This window comes from Manduca sexta, chromosome 11 (genome assembly GCF_014839805.1).
Source record: "Manduca sexta isolate Smith_Timp_Sample1 chromosome 11, JHU_Msex_v1.0, whole genome shotgun sequence".
NCBI lineage: Eukaryota > Metazoa > Arthropoda > Insecta > Lepidoptera > Sphingidae > Manduca > Manduca sexta.
Window position 1 is genome coordinate 7,523,594 of NC_051125.1, and position 21,631 is coordinate 7,545,224.

General features: G+C 34.7%; 1 protein-coding gene across 1 annotated transcript; it reads right to left on the reverse strand.

Annotated features, from left to right (window-relative positions):
* Positions 1-116: 116 nt before the first annotated feature.
* LOC115443570 lies at positions 117-20,879 on the reverse strand. The gene is made up of 13 exons (XM_037437682.1): positions 20,863-20,879; positions 13,397-13,439; positions 12,882-13,040; positions 12,635-12,682; positions 8,698-8,839; positions 7,700-7,783; positions 5,840-5,973; positions 5,194-5,330; positions 4,096-4,250; positions 2,952-3,030; positions 2,380-2,542; positions 1,797-1,968; positions 117-1,498 (listed from the first exon to the last, which is right to left on the reverse strand). Exons 1-13 carry the CDS (start codon positions 20,877-20,879, stop codon positions 1,320-1,322), a joined length of 1,512 nt encoding a protein of 503 aa, XP_037293579.1. The 3' UTR covers positions 117-1,319.
* Positions 20,880-21,631: the final 752 nt, after the last annotated feature.

The window sequence follows — 21,631 nt, forward strand, 5'->3', positions numbered from 1 at the left end:
CTTTTATTTTCTTCACTTGACAAATTTATTTGTATCAATTATACAAATTGTAGAAATATCGAATAATTTAATCTATATTAAAATAATATTTACAGATAAAAACTACCATCTTAAATACATATTTTGTAGAATATTCTCAATAATCGTTTGGATTTAAATATTTATCTTTAGAACTTACCTCAAAATTAAATTACCTAATCTATATAACTTAATACTTTTTATCACAACATCGATAAATATCAGTGATTACTTAAATAATAGGCAAACGGAGGAGGTATATTTTAAATTATCAAAAATATATGTCCTCGCAATTTGTCCACATTACAAGATTAACACGTTCACTCTATTTAGAAAAATTGCATTAAACAACACAATACATTAATTTTAAAATAAAAAATAATATATATTTTTTAATATATAGCTGTCGTATGATTGTGCGATGAGTTACTTTAGATTGATTTAAAAATCACAACGCTTGACAAAATCTACTGTTTTTCGTGTAAGTCACTAAATTGGCAACACTATAATATCAAAACTACAATACAGTTTACTTTTGCGTTCAAGCTATACAAATACCTTAACAATATTATAGTTTATAATACACAAATGCATTATTTCGAGAACGCATGGCCTTACTATTATATCGGCATACCATTTACATCAAAATTAAACGTTTTGTCTCGCTTGCTCAACCATTAAATTCCAATAATAGCAAAATAATACACTAAAACCATAACGGACACAATATACAACCTTTATTACTAACCCGAAATGATTAATCAATCTTAATCGATATCTGTAGATCGATCCCGAAAATAACCAATCAAAATAAGCAATACGCGAGTGTTGCGATCAAACTTTATCTTGATTGGTGTACTACCGCTATGGTTTTTTACGGGGCTAAGTGAGTCCACGGCTTCTAATTGTAAGTAGAGTGCCTTGCAGATAGGCTATCGATTGTAAGATTATTATCTCTTGGCAGGCGATGCCAAACTGTTTAAAACCGGGTATACAGACATGTATTAATACAGGATGTAACGCAGTTAATATGCCCATAGCTTGTTATAGTCGATACAATTATGCCGGCCTGTTCAAAACCGGTACAGGAGGAAATGGGCTAACCGCTATTTTCACTAAATGATCCCAATCGCTTCTTCCGATTTATCTAAAAATGAGTCAATCAAAACAAAGTTTTTCTGACATGTTACAAATGAGTTATTTTAATTGTTTCGTTCTCGGAATCGGATTGAAGATTTAGATCAAGATCGTTTATTGAAAATGGCTAAATAATTCTGACATATGGTTAAAGTATGGCCGTGTTATTTGATCCGTCCCTTGTGCGGCACGTAGGCGTGGTGCGGCGCGCCGCCCTCCCGCCGCCGCCAGCCGCGCGCCGCCACCAGCACGGCGCCGCACAACGCTGCTATCAGGATTCCGCACGACGCGATTATGGCGGATAATGCTGAGGTCTTCATGCATGTTTGACCGTCCCTTGCACCTAGGAATTATATATAATCAGGAACTTAGTGAGTATTTTCAATAACTGCCGCCCTACACGGGGCTCCGTCTATACAACAGTCGTCTTAAATAATTATCAATAATTTGACAAATTGTTCAAAGATATTGTGTTTTTTTACAAACACGTGAAAAGCTATATTTTTTCTTCTGGATTCATACCAGTTTATATCAAACTCCGTCTTTGCTTCAATCTTCTACACACTATTCACTTTCATGCACACTTGCGATTTGAAAAATATAAAAGATTGGCATGAAAATTAAATATTATAAATTTTTACTTATGCTTGCTGACATCTCGGCATCGTCTTCCCCTTCCTGCAACACCCTGAGTGATTGGAAGAGAGAGATGTTCTCTGAGAGTCGCGGCGGCACGCTCCCCGCGGGCGCCGTGCTAGACTCTATGGAACGCCGCCGCACGCTCTTCATATTGCGCCAGTGACAAGGCTGCGACTGGAAAATGTTTAAAGTTCCTATATAATGGGTTTTCTTAAAAGTTTCCACAAAATTTGCAAGAGAAAAGACTAGGCAAGAAATGTATTAACTCAAATTGACTATGGTTTTCTATTACTACGTTAGATCCTTAAATACTTTTATTGTGTAAAGTGCGAAGGTATGACTTAAGATGTGCAATGAGTTGTAGAATCTCTCTAATAAATACACATTATTCGGAAATGTGCGTAGTGTACCTGGCCGGCTATGGAATCCCCTACGGCTGATATTCGAAACCTTTGTAATAAATGAAAAGGATGAAAGTCGCAAAATAACAACTCAGGAAATCTGTCTTCGCGGGGAAATTGCTATTAGCCTCAAGGAAGACTGGATGGTAATGAGGTTTACCTACACTAGTTTCATGAAACTTACAGGGCATCTGCCATGACACATTCTGACGTCACACTCGATGTAAAGCGCGGGCGAGCCGGTGAAACGAAACGTCTTCATATACGCGTACACTTGCGTCTCGAACACGCCCGCCTCGGACCACGAGCCGCGGAACCGAGAGATCAACTTGTCATCTACTGGACAGCTGTAAAAATAAACTTTAAGAATTCAAATGTTTATTATCACTTAATATCTACACAAATTTATCCATTATACTACCACATTTTATAAGCAAAATTTCTAAAAAAATATAGGTAAATTCCTCAGTGGTCCTATTTCACAGTGGTTTTGTGTGCTTGTATAACTATACTACTTTAGAACAATTATTTTAAGAATTGCACTCATTTAGGTACAATTTGACTGCGGTATTATTATTGTTATAAAGCAAAATACATCTACAAATAGGAATTATAAACTTACAAGTATTTCTAAGTTAGATCTAAAATTGACGCTATGCATTCTATCAAACCTTGGATAATAAAAGTGCATCTTGCGAGTTTGCCACAAATACGTTATAGTACGGATGTTGAGCGTCGCGGTCGCTCGATACCTACCCATATTCATCAATGAGTTGTATCCGCTTGGTGGCACCGTTATGAGCAAAGCAGTCGTTCACCACTATGTCGAATCCATCTGAAATATTCAAATTGATGATTTAGTACGATTACTTTAAGGTACATAATTAAGGGTTGACATTATGTTGCGTTTTTATCTTAAAGGCACCGTGCTATTACATTGCCTATTTAAATTACATTATTTTAAATACACTAAATAATATCTAATAATAATAGGATATGTGATAACTTAATCAATACATACAAATTCATCAAGACTAAAAATATATGAAAAGCTGAGAAAATATTTTGACAGCGGTTATCTAGTTTCCTTTACTTGGTAAAGTAACGAAAAATGTACCTGGAAATCATATTCCTTTAAAAAAATAACTAGCCCAATTTGAATATATTTTGTAACTACGAATATGTAAGTAATTACCTCCTCAACATTTTTGTTTGTACAGTTACCGAGAAAAGTGGAAAAAAACCATCAGAAAACGCGTGACAAATATCACTGACACACTTTAAAAAAACAACGGCATTTTCCACATTTTTGAGACAGATTAGATCAATGAACTTGATCGCTATAAATCGAAATATTTCTGGACATTGCGGCGGGACACGCGATGCGATCGTTCGAACAGCGGTATAGCTCCCGCCCTTGCTACGGTACATAATTGTTATTACGATATATTTCTGGACTTTAAAATTATAATGAATTTGTTCTGCAACAATCACGGCTCCACTTATATTTTTATGGGAACTATTTTCTATCAAAAATCAATCGTATCCAATGAAACTGGTATAAAATTTGTTTATAATTAAATTGGATTGCAGTACCTATGAACTTCTGCAATAAAGGCAATATTTTGATATTGTTAGTCATCGCCAAAAACATATTAGCAGTAGGTAAACCTTTGTTGCCTACAACAAAATGTCTTATTTTTAAGAATACTTTAAACCAAATCCAAAATAAATGATAATTATGTAATACAACTGCAAAGCGGCACTTTAGGCAAATGAAGATGGAACAAAAGTTATTTCCCCATGTTACAGCGTGCACCTACCCAAAGTTCTATTCTGATATTGTTATCATCAAATTATTAATATTCAATTAATCCCCAGAAAAGGTCTAATAGCTTACCGTAAGCGCTTCTCATGTAAATAAGCAGTGTAAGGGGGTCTCCTACTCTTACAGGGCCGGAGACTCGCGCACCACCCGCGCCGTACCCCGACCTGATCTCCATATAACACTCTGGCGGCTGCAGCGTGAATACAACGGGATTGCCTGTTGCTACTCTGGAAATTTCATTATATTTTAATTTAATACTATTTCTACTCTGGATATATCAATAGTTAACAACTAACTATACTGTTTAATGTCTTTGGTAGTTAACTTTAAAAATATAATTATCGCCTCATTATTTCGGAGCACTGGAATGGGAGGTTCTGGCGCCAACCCTATACTGAAGAGTGGAATAAAGGCAGGTGGAAAAAGAACATAAAAAACTTGGTATCACTGATACAGACGTAAACAATATCTTTCAAAAGATTGGAATCTGCCAAAAAAGATTAAAAACAATTCTACTCGGAGTGAAAGTAAAAAAGAACACACCTTGTTATTCCGACTCCATTACATCAAAGAAAGGAAAAATACAAAAGATATTAAATTGAATTCTATTACCAAATCATTTGTTTGATTATGATGTCTTTTAATTTCGCGTGACAAATTTGGACCACGGCACTCTGGTCATTTTATTGTATTGCACAGTAAAAGTGATTTTAGTTATATTTTTATTAGAAACATAGAAAGTTATCTGTGTCAATGCTCAGTGGTCAGTTGTCAATAAATTGTGCGCGACGCGACGGCGCGCGATCCCATGGTAAAGGCGAGATTGAATGCTGTGGTTTGTGATTACCCGTAACAATGCGTGATGCATACAATTTATTATCCGATTGTCGCTTTAAAATCCTAGGATATTGAAGAATTTATAAATGAAAGAGATGAAATGACATTTTATTTTGAATAATCGAATCAATCTACTTTTTAGTGTGACGATATACTTTAAGAAAATTTATAAGTGTCGTTTTTAGGAAGAATTTTAGACTTTCAAACATTTTTGGTGTTTGGAACCGGTTTGGCTACAAGCGATCTCTTAGGCAATGAAGCATCATTTTTAATGATCGCAAAACACTATTTGGAACATGAAGCTACTAATAATATTAGGAACTATAAACTTACTCTACATCCAAAAAAGGGAAGGTGACAGTCTTCCAAAAATCATATCCGTACTCGCAGGTCACCTTGAAGTGTTCATCCAATTCCTCCTCGATCAACGAATTGTATTGAACAGTTATGGTGTTCCACATCAGGTTCTTCTGTCGCATTAACAAAGCATAATATTATAAACTACTATAAATAATACGGGATGGAAGGTTATCTTATTGTTTTGGTTACTAATAAATACACAACTAGTGTATAAATAGCAATAAAAATAAAAATGTGTTATTTGCTGCTGTTACTGAAAACTATATTAACAAAAAATACTATGTTATAAAGTTATCCCCATTAAAGTTATTTTTTACTCAAAACTTAATTTGATGCATAATTCATCCAACTAATTAGTTTTTATGATATCTTATTGTCATTGGTTGTAAGACGACAATCCGACAACACCGGAGAGATCCGAGGCAACACCTACGGCTTTACGTATTTTCCGAGGCACAGTGGCTTCACACCGCCAACTTCCTGACTTTGAGCTGCGACAAGCAATTTTTAAGATAGAAAGACCCAGTCACAATTATTTTTAGTCAAACCTGAGATTCGAACTCAGAACCTCAGCGCGATAGTTGTAATCGTACAGTAATCGTTTATTTAAATATCTTACAGTAGGATGTTTCCTAGAGTCGTCGTGCTGACTGTTCCTGCCGAGCGTGCCGCATCGGTTCAGTTGTATGTAGAACTCGTAGTAGTCGCGACCAGTGCCATTTATGTACATGCAGTCCGGATCATAAGAATAACCTGAAAATAGTACGACGAAATTTATCCGAGCCTATTTCTCCCTCTGCCTTTATGAAGAAAATTAAATTTAATATATTGAACTTTCCAACCTAAATGTTCAAAGTTTGAAACAATAATGACTTGGTATAAGTAATCTATGGACCACATATATAAAATATACGAAACCAATAAATAAACAATACCAAGCTACCTTCGAATCAATTCCGAGAATGATTTGCACGGGGGTTAAGTAAATTTTATTCTGTATTATAAATTTTAGTGACGGTTCTAAAGGATTGAGGTCGTTGAAAATCACCAGTTAGCCGATGTAATGTCAAAAAAAAATAATGCACAGTAAAAGACGCATTACATTTAAGCGAACTTTTCTAATCCATTATCTAGATAAATTTGAGTATTATTATTTGAATGTATAATATTTCATTAGTAAAAATATAATTTGATCAATTTATAATGAATAGCAAATATTTCGCACTTAGCATATTTTTTCAAGAGGCGTCAATTAGTTACATTTATAACGGTGTTGCGAATTAATTGTTAGTCTCACGAATGAATAAACAATGTAGACTACAATCTCACACTCATGCTTAATTAAACGGGTAGGAATCACACTGACAAGATGATAAGACTTGAATACATTCAGATTTTTACACAGACTTAACTGTAATCTATTGTCAAATGCATACAAAGATGCTTAAAATAACAGATAAGTCATATTGTTTTAAAATACGTAGGTACCTACGTATGATATTATGAAATGATTTGTATAGTTTTATGTTTTTTATCCAAAAAATATCATTGTTTATACTAGCTTCTCATTATTATATAAATACTTATAGCATATTATAGTGTATACGCACTTGAGAATTTAATATGGATGTATAATATATATCGTTGAAAAATAATTACCGAAATAGCAAAAAAATATTTTGTATTAATTTGCAATCAGCCACAAAAGTAGCTGAAATTTTAAATATCAAAACGCTTTTACAAATTCACTACAATCATAATAATCGTTTTGCTATATCTAAAATAAAGTGATCACTTTGAAGTTTATTTCAGTAATAAAAAGATTATTGATAAAAACACAAAAGTTTAAATTTTAAATCTATTCAGCTACTTTTGCGTCTGACTGTACGTATATATATTGACACTATGTAATTAAAAATGAAATCTACTTGCAACCTAGACAACGGAAGATTAAGAGATAGCTAATTCCCACTGACACTTTTGACCCATATGCGCATAAGGGCCCATTCCATGTGAACCCGGCTATCTAAGATCAAGCAACAACCGCAGAGCCGACATGCCCCCGCGTTGATTGTATGCTATCTGATACGTGTACAGACGAATGCAACAATAACATTGTTATGACAGTTGTCTAGTTAGCGTTGGTAATTGTTCTGCAAGATGTTACAGGATTAGAGCGATATGAATATTTTAAGGTTAGAACGTGTTCACAGTACGCGTCTCGCAATGTTTGGACAACTATTTGCCTCAATGATCTCGTAGCAACTCATTCATACTTTGAAATGAAATCTTTCGGCACACTTGAGTGACTGGAAATAGGTATTTACACATTAACCGATATAATGATAGGCTTGCAACCAAAAACATGATGGAACGGAAACAAAATCCTACCAAAAAAGAAACCATGAGATTAAGTAATTTAATTCTGCATTCAACCAGAGATACCGACAGGTCCTTATAGAAAAACTATGAATATTACCTGCAGAATACACCAATCCACTGAAAGAACCATTGAATCCGACCCTTATCTTCATAAAGTCATCTTGACATTCTGCTTCAATATCTGTAACAAATAACCAATTATTTACAGTTGCATTCGTTAATTATGTATATATCTATTCAAAATGAGGACCGAGAGCAAAAACATATTTAAATAATGAAAAGAAAAGAGCAACAGTTCTTTTGTACATGATATAATGGTATCCTCAATCACATATGAATGCCTCAATAAAAAGTAATAAAAAGGCAAACAAAGGGTTAGGCAAGCGGCGCCACGCGCGTGTTACGATACCATCTCAATTTGTTAGGTTTCACAACGGCCTAGGGCCAAGCATTGTAGACATATTGTTATTCCTGCTTCTACTGAGATATCTACTGGAATTGCTCAGTACTAAGTTAGCCGAACCAAACAATGCTATAGCCAAATGGTGTCCCACCGAGCTTAGCTCGACTTGAATAGATCTTTCATAGACGTCTAATAGAAAGACAACTAAGGTTGTCAGTAAAATATCTCGGGAAATTCTGCTTTCAAGGAAGGTAATCCCATAGTAAACTCGGAATTTGAGTTCATTAAAATTTTGAGCAGTCGGCTCGGCGTCGTCCGTCAGAACTTGTCATTACTTTAAAGTCTAGAACCTTTTGGTTACCCAAGTAGTCCCTACTTGGTATATTGTGTTCCCCATAATTTCAGTTGCAGTAGTCTCCCGTAGATACTTATCTACTGTCTACAACACGATTTAGTTTGCTCTTCCTAAATGCCATTGGTCTCGCACAAAAGCAACGCACAAGGTTTATTACTACGCTTTATACTTATTACAATGATTATTGAAAACTAAGGAGATAGCCCTTGTTCTCTGCAGTCAGTCCGAATTCAATTCTAAAAAATCATCCTGAATTTTATTAGAGTTGTAAACGTTTAGACGCTGCGAATCAAAAACAGTTACATGGCCTTATAGTTCATATAAAATGCGTGCTCACACTGAACCCTGCTCCCGTTTGTGCGGTGTTTCCTATACTCGCGTTCCCAGGCCGGCGGCTCCCGCCACGCAGTGTCCGCACCGGGCGAACGTGGTTTAATGCTCACTGGTATGTAGTTGTTTTTGTCTGAGAGGAACACCACCTGGAAAATAAAAAGTATTAATAGTGTACTTAATTTTGTACATTATATAATGTTACGTCCTGCCTATTTATTCAAAAGCAGAAATGCAACAAGTATATCTAAATTTGGTATCATTCATTTCTTCTAATCACACATTTTACTATATAAGATGGTAAGAAAAACAATTCATATAATTTTCATTTAATATCTATAATTTGTAGGCCCAAAGTACTTCGTATAAAAAAAATACGCCATGAAGATTGCACTGCGTCAATTTGGCGGAGATTGTGCAATATCTGATAGCCCTGAGATACCATGGACCTAACTACCAGCTTCCTGAACAAGCGACTTACGAGCTACGACCGCCTTCAAGCGTTATACGTTTTACAACCTCCGCTAATTATTTCAACAATTTAACACTTTATAAACAAACATGACTAACTACAAAGGCCAACCAGGAAACCAGCAATAATGAGCATCATCATCAAACATCGACGGTACAACAATAAATTATTATCTTGTTACTTTAAAGTAAAAAAAAAATTTTCATCAAAACATTAGGATTAGTTGTATTAAATTCTAAATTATTATCATCTTTAATTAAATATGTATTACGAGCAAAGCTATTCAAAACTTCAAGCCAAAAAGTCATAAACTACATCTTTTGAAAGTATTCAAATACTATTATTTCGGACAATACATTTCAAATAAAACTGTCGAATTATAGCGAGTAGTAATGCACCATTTCACAGTCACGACCCCCTTGAAAGTTGTGCACAATTAAATAGTTAACGGCAAGTGTGTCAGGGCGGTTCGCACAGCGCAAGCGCGCCGCGCTCCGCGCATTATAAAATTGGGCCAGTGGACTACCAGCTCTTGTCGCCACAACACTTCCACAAATTGATTTGGATTTACAATAAGACGAATACATAATGTGCGTCACAGTGGACAATAGGAAAATAAAAATGAGTTAGCTTTTAACATACTTTATTGTATTGACGTCGGTAATTGCATTCAAGTGTTATAATTTGCGCCCCATTGATGTCATTAAATATAGTTTAGAAAATATAAAGGAAATATTTAATGCATTAACTTGATCGAAACTGTACACTGTGCATTGCATTGATTATGATTGAACTGTTCGCCTCTATTTTTTGTTTACTATGTATGTTTTTTTTAAATGCGGGAAACTTTGATGCATGAATGTAGCAAGTATTTCCACTATCTTAGACAACTTTATACCAAAGTACAAACACAGCCCAACGTACAATAATGCCTCCCCTAAGGATTCAAGTGAAAACGACCCCATGTAGAGCGGCTCGCGTATGACCGCCGCTGTGTTCATGGTGTGCGTACAAGTGAGTCGAACAACAGCTATTTCATCACACGCCGCCGCCGAGACGGGTCAGCGATGCTATCTCAACACTAAATAACGTGCAACAATGAACTTGACATTGTCACTAGCGCCATCTGCCATCTCACGATCCCATTTGATTATGTTAATTTTATAATTGTGTTTGTGCGTACTTTATATAAGTTGAGATATGTACCTATGGATCTAAGGAAATCTCTGCGCGAATACATCAAAACGCTTGTGTGTTTTGAATGGGATTTTAATTATGAAGACTACAATGCATATTACGCAATGTCGCTAAAAGTTGTGGATGTTTTTTGGGTAGGGGTTTAAATATTTGAAATAATTGCCTGGAAAATTGTAGCGATACATTCCAAAATAAAGCTTTTTACCCGACTCGGTTGGAAACTTAACACTTCTTAAGTTTTACTTATGAAAGTTAAATCTTAAACGTTGATACCTAAATGTAATTTAAACAAACCTACAAATAGATAGATTTTATAAACCTTACTTCTACTCCAATTACTAATTAAATTATACTATAAAGCTAACATGAAATAACCAAGGGCAGCGCCACAGACATGCGCCGATAAATAAATCAGATTGGAGAGGCCCTTCGCAATGCTATTATGATATTGTTAGTATTATTGCACAAGCGCTAGGGCTGCGCCGTGGCCTCTTCCATTCAGTAGTACAGCACGTTAGGCAACACCAAGAACAAGCACCTTGTACCACGCGTGTGTTCACCCGTGACTCGGTTTGGTAATTATATTGTGTTAAAGAAGTTCATGTATCGCCCATGGGATTTCACTACGCGCAGATGTGTTTATTACTATTGTAAGAGGTACAGTCGTAGGTCAGATTATCAGGAGATTTTGCAATAAATGACGTAAGTAACGGACGGTAATTTGGGGTGAGCGCTTTAGATGCTCGCAACCTTTTGAAATTAAGTGACCATGCTGAGAGCAATTCGCTAACGGATTACAAACCTAGGCTCAGGACGGCCTCTGGATGACGGTATTAAGTGTCTTTGATAGTCAACGGCAATATAACTCCCAAAATAGATTAAAATATTATATAGGCAGAAGGCATAGAAACTAATTGAAAGATATTTCTTTTACATTTAATCAACTGCCAAATGAATGCTATATCAAAGGTTTAACCCACAATTTGGAAGTGGACATAATAATTACATTCGACATCCGTATAAAATTCACTGTGACATTAATTGGCTATTGAGATGTCATCGCCGAACGTGACTACCACAAGATGTATACCGCGGTAATCATTTCATTTCAAATATAACTGTTATATTTTGTGACTCTTTACAATATTGCAAATAATAAATCAGTTAACTGATATGCTGAATGATCTAGTCATAATAGTTCGACGATTTCAGCCAGATGTCCTAATTGTGTCTTCTTTTGTGCTTCATTTAGAATATAAATTTATTGACGACAATAATTCTTTAGATTTGCATCGACTGCAACTATTAACTACTGTTGATCTATTGAAAAGAGTTTAGCCTTCATTTCACACTTTCACTTTTGACAACACTAATCCGATATGTTAACAAATAGAATAAGATTCAATTACTAACACAAATTGAAACTAATGTGAAACTAAAGTAGTTTGTATTAGCGATGGGCGGGAAAAAAGAAATAACGCTAACCTTATTTTCTTAGAATTAATCACTGAGTCAATAGTTGAACAAATGGATGTAAATTGACGTCTATTATGGACCTTTCACCCGGCGCCCTAGACCTGAGCTTCTTAGACGTTATTTTGGACAACTAGCTACTGAGCTGCACTTAACGACCCCAAATAAGAGTTAAGTAGCATTCTAGTGCGCCATAGATTACACCTTTTTTCACGTCGCAAAAGTGAGAGTGATTTTATTAGAATAAAAGAAGACCTGTGGTTTGAAGACGTGGAAAAATCATGCGACCTAGAAAACCTTGGGTAATTTCTCTGAATGTTCGTCACGTAGGCCGAAACGCGTTTGAAATTAAAATATTTATTGATTCTAAGAAGTTACGCTATATTTAGATTCGATAGATTATTTGTGGATAATTTCGGAAAGCAAATTCATAAATGCACATAATTATTAATAGTTTCAATAATTTATTAGAAGTTAGGCCTGCAACTGTCAATACTTTAAATGTATTAGCTTAATCATTAGTTAACATTTCGATAGTGAAACTGATGAACGTTGACTCAATTAGTTTTGCGTGATTGAGCAATTAAGATTAAATAATTGCGCAAATTTAGAATGTTATTTATTTAAAAGACAATCCAAACCTAATTTGCGGTCTCAGAAATCAAAGGATATTTGGTAAATGATTATTCTACCTCCAAAATATCGATATAGGGAATTATGGATTCATTTTGGCTTTAATTATACTGATTAACTGTTCCATTTCATCGACTTTTTGTATATAAAAATAAATAAAGACACTTACCGGGTCTTGCTCACTGCCATCTGTTTTCAAAGCTTCTCGAGTTTCATTCTGAAAACGAATCAAAATTATAAATGTAAATGTCATGTAATATCCGCAGGCAATCAAACTTTAAAGTAATCTACGATTTTTTTTAATAATTTACTGTTATGTAAAATAATGTTCGGTAGAATCATATAGATATTAGATATGTATGTAAATGTAATGTAATATAGTACGTACATATAGCTATACAGGCACGCATATTCACCTTAATAACAGAAGACGGTAAGGGATCAGGCGGATCTTCCCCCGATCCTTCATGTAGTTCCGTCGAGGCGGAACTCGATAGCTGTCCTGATGACAACTCTGATGACGCTTCTGATGATTCCGCTGATGACGTATCCAACTGTGGCACAGCTAGCGTTTCCTAAAAAAATATGTCTCAACGTATTCATCAACATATATTAAGTGTTAAATTATATAACGATTTTTAAGTGAAGGCAAGGATGGATTTCCTTGACTATCATTGTAATAAAATGGTATAATGTTAATGTTTGGTCTTAAAAATAGTTGTTAATATAAACATACGGAAGTTCTAGGTGTTCACTGCAGTTTGGCGATAGTATACAACTTACAATGCTTTAAAAATATCTTACACCCCTCAATTTCAAGACATAAAGGCTTATTGCTTCGACTTGACAGACGTAAATCAATAAACGATTCATTATTTTTAAATAAAAATACAATTACGTATGATTACTAAAACAAAAGGACGATACTCACTCTCGATAATGTGAAGAAACTGCATGCAACGAAACAAACAAATCTGCAACAAGCAATTTCAGATTAGCAATACAAGTAGCAAAGTATTAAGAAGAAACACACAAGCTAAATAAAGAAATTCACGATAACATATCCGATACTGGCGAATACCAATCATGATATCTAATTTAAAATAACATCAGCAAACAAATGAAACTAAACGCGGCTTAAATCATGAGCCCGCCGTGATGCGATCATTACGCGGCATTGTTCTGGCATACGGCTCCTGGTAATGACGGGTCAAAAGACACGGCGGGTAATGACAGGCCACGGGATCGATCCGGGGAATCAATATCGTCGATTACTGACTGCGGTTTGTATCTATGAAATTGTTGTATCACGTGCGCAAGCCGGTATAAATATTTATTACGCAATTTCCTCTGGCATTTTATTATTTTTAACTTTTTCTTAATGGAATGTTTTTGTACCATCAACAAAATCGGATATAAGGTCCGATGTAAGGCCGTTGTGTTTCTGCATTATTCTGTTACAATAACTGCCGAGCTCATTCCAAAATAATTTTATAGTGAAATATTAATTTTCTATTTTCATATTTTTTTGGAAAGAACAGTAAAAGACTGTGTATTCAACATTTACAATACATAAAATTTATAATGATAAATATTTATAATGTTTGTATTAAATTTTGCCTACAAATTTGTGGCAGACCAAACAAACCATTCGGTAAAGGACTTTTCCTTTACCGAATGGTTTGTTTTCCACACAACGATTAACACGAATATTTCTGTTAAGGTGACTTTATTTACCGACCGTACGTAAACATTGAAGACTGCATGCCACAAAGGCGAATTCAGTACAGTTACTTTATCTAAATTACGTGAACTAAGAACACTTCCACTAATTTGTATAATTATGTGATTTCGTGTTCCGATTCATTTTATTTAATTCGATGTTGAACTGTCAGTGACCTTACAGAGGCCATCATCGGAGCGTAACCTCTAGCATCCTTCCAATGCGGTTAATCGAAAATGCTGCAGCAGGGCACCACTTTGTAATTTTTTATACAAATCACCGGATGTTGGGTGATAACATAAATTCTGTACTTAGAAGGTTTGAGAAGTTGAGATAGGTCTTGAGATGTTCTATATACGATGCATATATATTGTTGTTCATACGTAGTTAAAATAATGTGAAAATTCTCAGTTCTAACCCTTCTTGCGGAAAGTATGTCCAGCCCCTGGTCGTCAAGGCGAGTATTTACAAACAAGTATTTTTTTTATATATATAAAGTATTTTTTAAGGAAGTTTTTACGCCATCGTCTGAAAGCCTGCAATCGTGTCTTCAACGCATGCGGGTACGTAGGGACGACGTAAGGTTCAGTCAAGCGATATTCCTGATTGTTTTCGGAACTATTAATTCACAACCTAAATAATCTCGTATGAATTTAAATTTCGTAATGTGGCCGAAAAGGTATTAGGGATAAAGATTTAAAATCTGAAGCAAACCGTCAACATGTGGTATTTCTTTTCCACTCACTTTATGAGTAGTTCGTTAAATATGAATATAGTACAGAGATAGGTTTCTCTTGGTTACTAGTCCTTAAGTAGACGATTTTAGGTCTACCTCTAGATTGAATTATGACCTAGCAATGTTTTAAAACTATACACAATTAATGTACTATAATAAATTATCAGAGTTCGTTTCTAGCTCTCTACATAAACAATTAGCTTAATCTTATACCAGCTGACTATCAGGAGTTCGTCTCCGAGCGATTCGTGATTCGAAGCGCAATTAATCGGATATTTCTGATCCGCAGTTAGCTGTTATAATCGACATTCGAACTCGTGATTGAATACCGAAACAACGTCTCCGTTATTCAGAGACATGGCGTAATGCACAATAACGTCATTTGTTTACTATTTACCCGCGGGGGGCACGAACCATTCAGCCTTAAGCACTTAAGCAATTTACTTACTCAGTTTTAAATAATTATTATTTTTGCTTTTAGACTTTGTAAGTTTTATGGTAAATAGAGTTGGTTTACGATGTCAGGTTTCAATTACTTTATAGTCAATGTAACTACTGGGACCTTATTCTCTATCCCGCACGTTATTTTGACAGTGTGTAACAAGCACGTAACACAACGCATCATGTTTAGGACTATAGAAATTTGGCTTACAGAATACCATTCCACGCACATTTCTCGAAGATAACACGACACGGCCGCGTTACGCGTTTACACTATCATACAGAATAAGGGCTCTGGACATAATAAGACTAAACATATCATGTCTTAGGTTGAAGATCGCAGTGGACTTCCAAACAATACTATGTACTTCAAGGTATCGCTTACCATCAGGCGAACGGCAAGCTCGCCTCGTCATTCAAAGCAATTAAAAAATAATCAGTCCATTTCAGCAATAACTAATTATAATAACTTTATAATTAGTTATTGCTGAAATGGACTATGTAACCTATTTTTTATGTATTTAGAGCATAATTTTTTTAGTAACATTCTACACTGATTCTAAACTAACCAAAGTAAACATAAAAGTGCGACTATTGTCATGTGCTAATTAAAAAATGAAATGAGGAACAATAACATTATTTCTAAAGCTAGTCCGGGCACACGTTAATTACACATCTTTTTAAATTGTTTGTATGCATCGGGAAACTTATCGGTGCATGAAATCGTAGAATGAACGCTACAGAGTTCGTAGCGCGCTCGTTTATGTCTTTTGCATTGAGTGTCGCACTAGCGCCATCGTGTTTGACATAGTTTTTCAATACGTTCGCATGCATAAACTAAATAGGAGAATGTATGAAATGTTTTTTTTAATTTCCACGCGTGAACACCGCAAAAATGATTTTTCCCCATCCGGAAAAATTGAACCTGTATAAAAAAAATTAAAAGAACTAACGATACTTTAATGCTTTGTATACTTCATACACATCTGGCTATGAGATGAACATATCAATGGTCATAGTATAGTTATTCTTCAATCAAATCAAATATTGTATCTGTTATCAGTCTATATTCGATCAAAAGATTAACTGTTAGTTATTAAATACTTGCAATTTTATCATGATAATGTAGAAAACAAAATAGTAAGATATTTATGAAGACGATTGTATGTTTATATTTTTTGTTACAAGTTAACACATAAACAGATTTATGGATTACGATAGAATTTAGTACACAGACAGAATAAATACTGAAATGACTTATAGACTATTACGAAAAAGTGTCAAATGGAAGCTTATATCGGGAATACTCATTAAAGAAGGCGGAGCCGCGTGCAAAGGCTAATGAACAATAATAGTCTAGCCATCATATTCTACAACAATAAATGCTCAAAACATAACTTCATGGTCACCGAATAAAATTAAGATTAATGATTGCGTTTATTATTTAAATTAACTCCACAATTATGATATTTTTAATATCAGTACACAATAATTACACTTCCTTCGAGAACTACATTAAAATGAAATAACAAACACAAAGCTGATTCATATTACCTTAATGAAATATTAAACGTAAAACTTATTTAATTAATATATACCTTAAAATGTTGCAACACTTTTTATTATAATAAAACAAAGTTTTGCCGTTCTTAATTTATGAGCTATTCTTCTCATTTTGATACATAAATACATTACACTGCACTATATTGTACATAAAAACATAGGAGCATCATTAATATTAAATCTGGTATGAAAGATGTTTCTAATTGCCATTCCAAACACGAAAATCCGAGGGTTGAATTTCTCCGAAAACTAAACGTGGTCGTAAAAAAATTATACTTCACATTTTTATATTCTTGTGTGTCAAGATGCAGGTAACGTTTCGACCACCGTACACGAAGACCTTTCCTAGTCGGAACTAATATTAAGTGTATAGCCTATGGTCGGAACCGAGTGCGACCTCGCAGTTTCCTACATCATCTAATAGCCTCATTACCGCTTCCTCCTCCAAAATGCATGCTCGTTCCAATGCCCTCTAACTGGGTCGCCGATGAAGGCTATGAGTTGCATAATATGTTCTATATTTCATTTTGGTGGTTGTCACAATTATGAGTTAAAAATGTATAGTTATTCGATTCATATAATTAAATATTTATGTCGGCACTGAAGTGGCTCCTAACTATAAAAGAATACATAGCGTTTAATTTCACGTATCGAGTAATCATTTCCTGGTACTCGCAATATGCAAAATATTATCTATGGTGGTCTTATTTCTAAGCATTACTTTACTCGTTTTCCATCTAGTACTGTTCAAAACCGATACGCCGAGTGATGCCGTAATGTAGCATCCAACAGTTTTTATTGGATTGTTAATACGCAACGCCAATAAAAACCATCGTAACATTAAATATATCTTAGAATTACTATGTGACATTACCTGTGCTAACATTTAAGAAAAACGCAATAAGCGCAACAAGAAAAACCATCAAAGAAGTCACATTACAAACGATAGCGTCACAGATTTCACAGCATCTTTACCAGAACGCATTAGTATTGTATGTGGTACTATTAAATGCAATTTCCCATCGCGGCATGTCGCCATTCCGCCCGATTGCCGCCAAGGGTGAAATTAGAAGTGCCAAGTGCCAACAGCCAAGTGCCACGAAGTACGAACGTGGAACGCACCGTTAAAAACCGACGCGCCACGGCTCGCGAGACATCGCGGGCTCTTTGCACTTCCAGTTAACATGATAAATGGGCACGACATAAGAGCATATTTCCATAAGCCGTGAAATCGCCGCGTATTATCGCGTCTACAGATTTATATGAAAAATAACAAAACATCAGCGAGGAATGTCGCGGTTTTTGTTCACTGTTAGGACTCTGAGGAATGTTTATGTGTTCTATGTGACTAATGTAAAGTTATAGGGAAGAATAAAAAATGTCTATTAATCAAATAGATATTGTTTTAACTAGTCCTGTATTTTGTAAAATACTCTAAGGACTAATTGAAACCCGTCACAGGTACGATAGAAATATTAAATCATGTGTAACAATCCATTAAACATACCTATTTAAATTAAATAAAAATTCTATATTTTTGAATACCTTTTATTTAAGCAATTGCGGTTACACTTTTTTAATTCTGACGCTATCTTTAATATTAACCCATAAAAATACGTATTTACTATTTTTTATCTATTATGCATTTAAAATGAATTGATAGACATCTTGATAGACCGTATTATCATTGTCTTTTAAGGCTTTTTGACATGATTTTAAATGTTCCGTGTCACTATTCTTTTACAAAAACAAACAACGTTACATCCATTGTTACATCGTGGAATTTGAATATCTTCGCACAGAAACCGAATGCGATCGCAATGAAATAAAATAAACTCGATACAGTTAAATGATGCGGTAAATAAATAAATACCTATCTTTATAATTTTAGGTTCGATGCAGCTGCTCAATCGTATTCGGAGGTGGAATCGTCTAAACCGTGCCTTTCCGTTCAAGCGTAGCGGGGTCACAGAACTAGTACAAACATAATTTTCTTGTCGCGGCGCGAATTTATTTATTCCTATTGATTATATTGTTAAATTGTGATTATATTGTGTTTGTTTATCATCACCGTGGGAGCCGACGGTTTAAGCGAGTTGATTGCTAATTAGCACAGTGTACTACGATCTATTGAGAACCATCGAGTAAAGGCTATACCGGCACGTAAAACAAAATAGTTCGCGGGAAATTACTTACAAATCAACTATAATATATACAATTATAGCATATTAGGTAAGTGCATTACCATAGTGCTAGTGATCCCTTAACTGTTGTACTGTATTCTATTTGTGAAAACTTTTAAATGGCCTTCATATTTTATGTTTCTCTAATATTATTGAATCTAGCTGAAAGTTTTCCTAAAATAGTAAAATATGGAAATCACTTGATCTAATCACCATTCTATACATGAAGTATATTGATTGATTTTATATAAACACGAAGCCACTAATTCAAGCACGTGGTCTCTAGAACATGCTTGCTACCTACTTATACGATCTCTTTGATTTCTTAAGAGGAAGGGCCTGCATACCTACTGCTGTATTCTAGTGTAATTCAAGAACAAAAGGCAAAGGTTTCATATTATAAAGTATAAATTTAATATCTAAAGCATACACATAAACTCACGTTTTTTCCCCTTGGGAGCAGGCAGAGGTTTATTTAGTGCACCCATAATTCATCGAGCACATTCTGTCCCATGATGTAATAAGGGGTGAGCAATAAGGGCCAGAATCTTAACTGATACTGCGTTTGAAAACCTAGTATCACCTTGCTGAACCCAGGATTCAAATCCGAGACTCCAAAACGGAAAACATTCCGCGCATCCAATACAACTACCATTTAGGCAGTCAATATCTAAAGTCTAGATATTTTAGTGAAACTATGTTCATCTACGAGATTAACTAATATTTATATTTTATTTTATTTTAAAACGGAGGCTGTGAATTTATAATCAGTAAAGGTGTCGGCGTCCCTTTGAAAATTTGCATCTTCTGCTACTGTTATTTACCTATTACAAAACTCACACACTGCTTTGCTAAAGATACTTCTTAAAACAAACTTATAAGTTCATGCAACTAAATGAAGTAGTACGAGATCGCGAGTTCGATTCCCGCAGATCCAAACAAATGTTGTTTTATTCGAAAAGTGTATTCTCGATATTAGTGCAGTAAGGCTTACTGTCTCCTCAAAAACCATCAACAAGAAAGAAGACCCTTATAAATTAATAACCCTAATGTGAAATCAACATTAAGTCTGGAATTCATTTAGCCGCAGATTAAGTAACACATAAGTATGCTACTAAAATAATTTGCTCTATATTTTATAAATTTCTTTTGGAGAGATACAATTGATACACCTGTGTAGCGATAATGAAAATTAAAACGGATAAATGAAGTCCAAGCATGTATAAGGGTTATATGTAATATTCATGATAACAAAATTACAACGAACTTTATTGTTTTTAAATTATAAGCATAGTCGCCCTAGGCTTATGGTAAAGCTAAAGTAGTTCTGTCACAATTAAAACTTTTTTCTTCTGACTAAGTATATCAGTATTTTACCAGTTTATTAAAATATTTAAAGATAAGAAAAAACTAGAAACTTAGTGATAAATTATAAAAACAGTTGATAAAGTTTATTGGTGAGAGTTTTTCGCTCATTTTATCAAACATAAAAAAATATTTATTCGATTCTAAGACGTATGGCATAAGGCTTTCCTAGGCTTTATCTATAAAGTGAAAATGTGCCTCCTCGCTGTGTCGTTTTAAAATTCCGGTCTCAATCCCTCTGGATTAATCGTCATGTTATAATAATAATCGTTTACACCTTAATACGAATTTAATTTCAATTGTTCCCGCCATAATAAGAATATTCCTCATGAATAGAATAAAATAAAATTTAAATCCATTAAACATGTATAAAAACTCAATCTTACCTAAAACTTAGCACCATTTTGCACTAAGCTATCACTAGCATACAACAACACAACACTATAAAGTAATCACAATACGCGTGTAGTTCGCGCGAGGGCGGGCAGGCGCGCGGCGCATGCGGTCTCCGCTCGTGAAATGATCGCGAGCTCAGCCTCCGAGCCTGCGCCGCGGCTCATCAACTGCCTTCAGCTCACACCACCGTCAGACATCCACTACTTCCTAAGTGAAAATATTTATCATGCACGATGGAATTTGATTAATGGAATGATTGCATTTTATGAGTTAATAGGTATCTCTTCGGATTGAAAATATAATATTAAAGTGTTATAATGTCAAATTTCTTGTATTAGTGGAACATTGGCTTACTATTAAAAGGTTTAGCAAAAATACGATCTCGATCAAACAAACTTATTATAATTTTCCATTTTAATCAGAAAATATATATTTGCCATTCATTTACAGCAGATTGGGCTCTGTGGGGTACCTTGAGAGAGGTCCTATGTCCAGCAGTGTACTGCAACAGGCTGATAATGATGATTCATTTGTGTAAATGATTGTCAATTGCGAAAGCAAGAATGCTCATTCAAACCTATTTTACGCCTATAATAAAAAGAAAAATTCAAAACAACTCAACTGTATTATTGTTCATGGTCACATTTAATAGTTGTGGGGGGTCCTAATCACTGCGTAACTATTAGGGAAGTAATGTCCAGATGCTTGCCTACCGCAGTCATGGTCTGTCGCGCAGACTAGATGTACTTAAGAAATAAA

Excerpts from the sequence above, each read along its gene's own strand:
- LOC115443570 (XM_037437682.1), bottom strand. Across the intron at positions 5,974-7,699 it reads TGGATTGGTGTATTCTGCAG|GTTATTCTTATGATCCGGAC; the intron begins GTAATATTCATA and ends TACTATTTTCAG. Across the intron at positions 2,543-2,951 it reads CAACTCATTGATGAATATGG|CTGTCCAGTAGATGACAAGT; the intron begins GTAGGTATCGAG and ends TTATTTTTACAG.